Genomic DNA, 6139 nt, shown 5'->3' with positions numbered 1-6139 from the left:
CCCGGTGCCTCGCCATGGTGCAGCCGGGGGAGCAGGCCCGGCTCTACCCGCCGCGGCCCGAGCTGCTGCCCGCGGCCCACGTCCCCTCGCTGCCCCACTACCAGCGCCTGTACCAGCGCTCCGTGGAGGAGCCGCACGGTGAGCGGGGCCGGCGCGGCGGGGCGGCGGCTGCCCGAGCCCTCCGGGGGCTGTGGGGAGCGCGGGGAGCCCTCCGCGAACCCCCGGCTGTGGGGTGCTCGGGGGTGCCCCTCGTGTCCCCACAGATGTTACCTGCCTCATCCCCCTTCCCTCATCCCTGTTTCCCGCTCACGGGCTCCGGTGCCCGTTGCTTTTGCAGAATTTTGGGGGGACATCGCTAAAGAGTTCTACTGGAAGCGTCAGCACACGGGACCCTTCCTGAAGTACAACTTCGATGTGACCAAGGGGAAGATCTTCATCGAGTGGATGAAAGGAGCGACCACCAACATCTGCTACAACCTCCTGGACAGAAATGTCAACGAGAAGAAGCTTGGGGACAAAGTTGCTTTTTACTGGTACGTTTCTGGTTTTATTGTGGTGGAGAGGATGTGTAAATTGCACCCTAAAGTGTACACACAGTGTCAGTTTCAACTGAGGTGAATGAAAACGTAAAAGCTGAGAGGGGCTAATCCTTAGATGGGTTCAGCACGTGTTTGCTTGCAGTGTCCTTGGGAAGAGCTGTGCCGGGAAGCTTCTCTGCCCTTCCCGGGATGCACGGAGGTGCCCGGCATGGCAGTGGGGAGCGCCTGACTCCCAGCTCTGCCTCCGCAGCTGCACCTGCTGAGAGCTCCGAGCGGTCAGACTGGAGCGAGGCAGGTGCCGCAACTGCCCGGGGAAGGAGGTAGATGTGGATAGAGCAGCAGCCAACATCCGACGGCTAAAAGCTAATGAGCCCCATTATCTGCCGTGTTTATGTTTTGTGGGCTGGCGAGTTTCCACTCCTGTGTCAAACCTAGAAAGGTTCTCTTAATACCTGAGTTTATATGTGGATTCCTTGCACTTGAATGTGAGGTACTTTCAGACAACCTTTAGGAAGAAAAGTTACTTCCAACCTTATCTGAAGTATGTTTCTGTTTTTTTACCAGAGTAGTTACTAGTGTTAAAATCCATGTAAAACTTACTTTTAATATTGATGCAAAGTAGGTTTCACTTGTAATGTCCAAGCTCCAGAAGTAATGCACTCCTGCTGAACTATCTCAGCTGGCAGCTGTGTCCTCAGACAGAGCTCTGCCTGGCTCTCCTGTGCATTTTGCTGTTTCCCTTGAGCTTGTATTCATGTAACCTGGCCGTGACTGTATGTGACAGGGCAGAAGCACAATTAGATGTACCTCATGGTAGGCATGCAGTAACTCATTGGGATATGGTGAGTCCCTTGAGCACAGCAGAGCAGATGGAGAAATCTTACTGTCATTGCAATAAAAATATCAGCTAGTCTAAGTGATTTATTGTGCAGCTGAAGGTCCCCCTGAGTCCCTGGTGTAAAGCTGACTGGGGAGCCACCCCGCTGCTGAAAGGAACATGGTTATACCAGTGTGGCTCTGGCTGTGGCTGTTAAATTTGCTTCATAGAATTTCTGCAGTTTCTATCCATAGCCCTTTTGCTTCAGTGAAAGAATTACATACACTGCCTAATAGTTAATCATATTGATAAGGCACAGGTGAAATGCTGGAAAGTGTTTACTTCCCTGCTAGTTAATAGATTCTATAGCTGACTCTGCTGTAAGATGATTGCAGCTTCTGAATGAAAACTCCTTTGTAAACTCCTGCAGGTAAAGATGTAAAGCAAACAAAGCCATTTGGCAGCCAGTGCTGGCCCTGTACTGGGGTTTGTTGAGGGACTGGGTTCTTCATGCACATAAATCTTTGTGTGACAGTCAGGCAGCTGCTCACACTTTTAATTTGGGCTTGGTGAACATTCTTCTTGTTGGTTATTCTGGCAGCCTTTGTGGGGGTATTTGTGATGCTGAGAAAAGCTTGGGGTGGATATGAAAATGGTGGGTGGCTGTCAGTTGTGGTGCTCACTGTGCTAAAAAATAAAATCTCTTCCTCCTAAGCAGAGAGTTTCCCCTGACTGTTTTGGGACAAACTTTCTTAGCATGGCTTGTCACAGGTGAGCAGGCACTGTAGTGTGGACCTGTCAGCTAGAAATGCTGGTAGGAGCAATGGAAGAGGCACACTGTGACAAACCTGTGGCACTGAGGACTTGGGGAAGCAGGGCTGAGGGTTGCAACTCATAAAATTACTCCTCTCTGGGCATGTGCTTTTCTTCAAATAAAACAATAATTAATTTCTCTCATCTTGTCCTCTCACATTTTGTGTTGTAACACTCTGGAATGAGCCTGACTCTTCTGAAATACTTAAGACTTATCATATTGCGTGAAAGGTCAAAAAAGAAATTAAAACCTTTGAAAGGTGAAGGTTTTTTTTATTTTTAAACACCTGAGCCACTAGATTGCACCTAAGAAAGTCTGTACCCTGCTAGATGGGAGAGGTGCTGAATTTATACCAAAGTTTGCTTGACTGCCCTGCTCTGCAAAGATACAGGACTATGGTTTTTGCTTTCAGAGAGGAGGAGATTAGGGAAAAGTTGAATAGTGTTTGGAGGCATTGCTGAGAAGCCACATGTCCTTAGAAAACTCAGAACTGCTGCCTGTGGCTGTCTCCAGTCCTGCTTGGATGGGAAGGAGTGAGCAGCTCATCTGGGTTGGTTAGGGCCAAGCTGCACTAAAGGTTCCTGCACCACCAGCAGCCCAGGACTGCCCCAGTTGGCTCCACTCAGAGGGTGTAATCCCAAGCCACATGGAATTGCATTTTCAGCACAAAGAGCAGTACATGGGATTGCCCAATGCTGCAGAACTTGTACATAGGTGGTGTTTGCTGTCATGGTGTCATCCTCGTGGTGCTGTTAGGACTGTGTAGTTCCAAATGGCCATCCTGAGGTGGTAGGAAACATGGATTTTCCCCTGTTTTCTCCTTCACTAGGATATCTCAGGCTGCTTGTGAACATTACAAATATTTCTGGTTTCCCTGCTTCTGATTCCTCTTTCTCTGCTTAATATTGGTGATTGGCCTAAAAAACCAACACAAAAAAAGGAACAGAAGTTCCAGGAAATGCTTCTGATGAAGTGCTGCTCTCAAAAGTGAAATCTCTTTCATAATGGTGTAGAGGCTGAGGTCAGTAGCAGTGGTTGCTGTGCAGGTGGGTACCTGTGGTGGGCTTTGCAGGGGAAATGGACTGGACCAGCTAGTGGGACATTAAGGGGACTTGCAGCAGTGCTGAGGACTTTGTGAGGGGTGGTTAATTAGGGCAGGGGCACAGTATTCCTTCCCCCTGCTGTAGACGTGCCTAAGTCGCTTGGACAGCCCTTAGTTCTGTGCTGAAGTGTTGTTAATAATCTCATCTAAACTTCAGCCTGGGCAGCCTGTGGAGGTAAAAATATAACCATGAGGGAATTAAAAAAAACCCACCCCCTATTGCAAAACTCTCTAATTAGACCCTGGGGTGTGAAAGTGCTTGGATGAGGCCTGTTTTATGTGTAACCTGTGCCTCTGTTTCTCAAACCAGTTATCCCAGCTGCAGTGTTGGTAGTGCCTGGTGAGACCAGGGGCAGAGGCAGGAGGTAGAGCTTTGTTTTTAGAGTCCCTCTAGCCAAGGAGATAGGGCTTGGCCAGTGCTCCTGACTTCTGCCATCTCTGGGAGAATGTATTCACCTTCTGCTTTTATTTATACTGGTATATGATATTACATCTAGAAAGGAGCAATAAAGATAGTAAAGGCTGCCAGAGTTTATTGGAACTTTGTTTAACAAAATAATAAGTGCCTATGGTTCCTCTTCTGGGCCTAGAACAAGCAGGACATGCAAATATAGAATTAGGAGGTGTGGTTTGTTTGGTTTGAGTTTCTTTATATGATTTGACTTTAAAATGTAATCATGGATTTAGGGCCTTGTAGCCTTGAGGTTTGTTCCAATAAAACTTTCTAGAAGAAAAAACTAAACAACTATGAGAGCATGTTTAAAAAAAAATAAAAGATACAAACCAGCCTCACACATCTGTCATAGGCACAGATGCTGTGGCAGAGGGTGCTGGCTGTTAACATCCAGCCTTTCCAAGGACTTCTACATGATGCAGTTGGCTCTGCTGCTCCCACTGGCTCCAGGATTTTGGATCATCCTGTGTCAAACTGACCATTCAATTCTTTGGTAACTTCCTGGATGACTTGTTACCCTTCCAGTGATGCAGCCTCTTTCAATGCTCTTCTGGTGATGAGAGCAAATCCCTAAATCACAGTTGTTTAAAGAACAAAACTCACCCCTGGGAAGGTTCCTTTTACTGATCCACATTTGCAGGTGTGTGCATGGCTTGGTTCATACCCACAGCACTACCCAGGCTCAGCACAGCTCCTTTCCTGATGGGGATTCTCCATGGGAAAAGGGGTGTCCCCCTCAGCCCTTTCTGAGGTGCCTCCCCAGCAATGTGTGTCATCTCCCTGTTGTGTATGGGGAGGGATAGAGTGTTGGTTTTGGCAGATATTAATTATTTTGGAAGCACTGCTGAACAGTACAATGCTCTGCTTCTGGAAATCAGGCACCTAAAATAGGTAATAAATGACATTGAATGTATTGGTATTTTATGAAGCTGTAAATCTTGTACCTTCTTCAAGGGCAATGATAGTTGTAGATTCCATCACAGAAAGTGTAGTTCTTTTCTGGTGGGCTTTGAAATCTGCCAGTGTGGGAGAGAGTGACAAAACTGAGAGTTTCAGACAGCATTTCTCATCCCTCCAAAAGGAAATATCCCCGTGTTGTGGGGATGACTGAGCTGTGTGGGTAGTGCAGGAGTGGGGGGAGCATCAATAGAAACATGGGATATTAAAACAGGGAGTAGTGTAGTACCTCAGGCATGTCAAGTCATGTGTTTTCCTGGCTTCTTTGAAATTTTTCCTTCCCCAGATCTGGGCAGTCACCAAGCAGCATGGTGTGGTAGTGCAAGCAGCCACTGTTGAAGTACAGGCTGGGACAGGAGGGACTCCCAGCTTCTCCCCAGGTGTAGCTCCTTGACCTTTCTCCATAGGTGCATGGAGTCTCTAACTTTGGCTGTGGCTATTTGGAGCAAGGTCATGATGGGTTTAAAATTAACTGATTTCATATAACTGCTCTGAATTCCCTGCTCTAGGGTGCAGATGAGATACAAAGATGATGCTGCTCCAGGGCAGCATGGTGATGCTGCTTAAGGGTTTGAGGTTGTCACTTTGGCCTGAGGGGCAGGAAAACACAGGGATTGTGATCTAAAACTTGTAACCAAGAGCTTTGTGTGTGTTTCCTGTGACCCATTTTGCCCTGTCATATCTTGAGGTCCTTCTGTCCCAGGTGTTTCTGTTGTACTCATGTGCTGCATCCTCCGTTCTGCTCATTACTAGTGAAATCTCCAAGGTAGTTCCCAGGTGAGTGGTTGTGCCAAAGGGATGAGATAAATATCTGAGAACAGCAAACTGCCTCCTTCAGGCACATGTGGGGTGTGCTTTCCTGGATGCTGTGAGTCAGCAGATTGAGCACTGTGGTGCTCAGGCACTTGGCATGCTCAGAGTCACTGGAAGTTGTTTTTCCATTGCAAGGACTGACTTGAAAGCAGAGCTTGACTCATCCCTGTCAGGTACACTTGCTGGTTTGCAGGGAGATGCAGGGAAGGGTGATAAGTTTGATGTTTTGGAGATCTCAAGCCCCATTCCTGCTTTGCAGAGCCTCTTCCATCCCAGGATGCCAGGCAGGGCAGGAGCAGGGAGCTGGCAAATGCTCCCAGCCTCATGCTGTTCTGCTCTGCAGTGCAAGGAAGGAAAGGGACAGATATTAAAGGTTGGTGACACTTGATTACCCAGTGCCTGTGGTCTCCTGTGGTTTTGCCCATTCAGAAGCACCCCTGGACCCCTCCATGGGAGGGCATTCCACATTTTTGAAGATCTTCTCTGGAAGCAGTTTTTACTGAGCTCAAATAACACATAATCCTGCTCCTGGAGACAGAGTGGGATTTTTCTTCTCTGTTAAATCAAATCTGTTAAGAGGGAAGGCACTCAGGTAGCACTTGGGTGCTTGCTCCATGGCAAAGCTGTGAGGACAGGGGGTGTT

General features: G+C 47.9%; 1 protein-coding gene across 2 annotated transcripts in view; it reads left to right on the top strand.

The window, feature by feature from the left end:
• Nucleotides 1–6139, top strand: part of ACSS2 (acyl-CoA synthetase short chain family member 2) — a 31642-nt gene continuing 25503 nt past the window's right edge. For both annotated transcript variants that reach the window (XM_066561445.1, XM_066561444.1), the window contains exons 1-2: nucleotides 1–138; nucleotides 338–533. In XM_066561445.1, coding sequence (XP_066417542.1) covers nucleotides 15–138; nucleotides 338–533 — 320 coding nt within the window. In that variant the 5' untranslated portion in view covers nucleotides 1–14. The remainder of the gene's footprint in view (nucleotides 139–337; nucleotides 534–6139) is intronic.

This window comes from Molothrus aeneus, chromosome 17 (assembly GCF_037042795.1).
Source record: "Molothrus aeneus isolate 106 chromosome 17, BPBGC_Maene_1.0, whole genome shotgun sequence".
In the NCBI taxonomy this organism is placed as follows: Eukaryota; Metazoa; Chordata; class Aves; order Passeriformes; family Icteridae; genus Molothrus; species Molothrus aeneus.
This window is presented reverse-complemented; position numbering and strand designations above follow the sequence as displayed.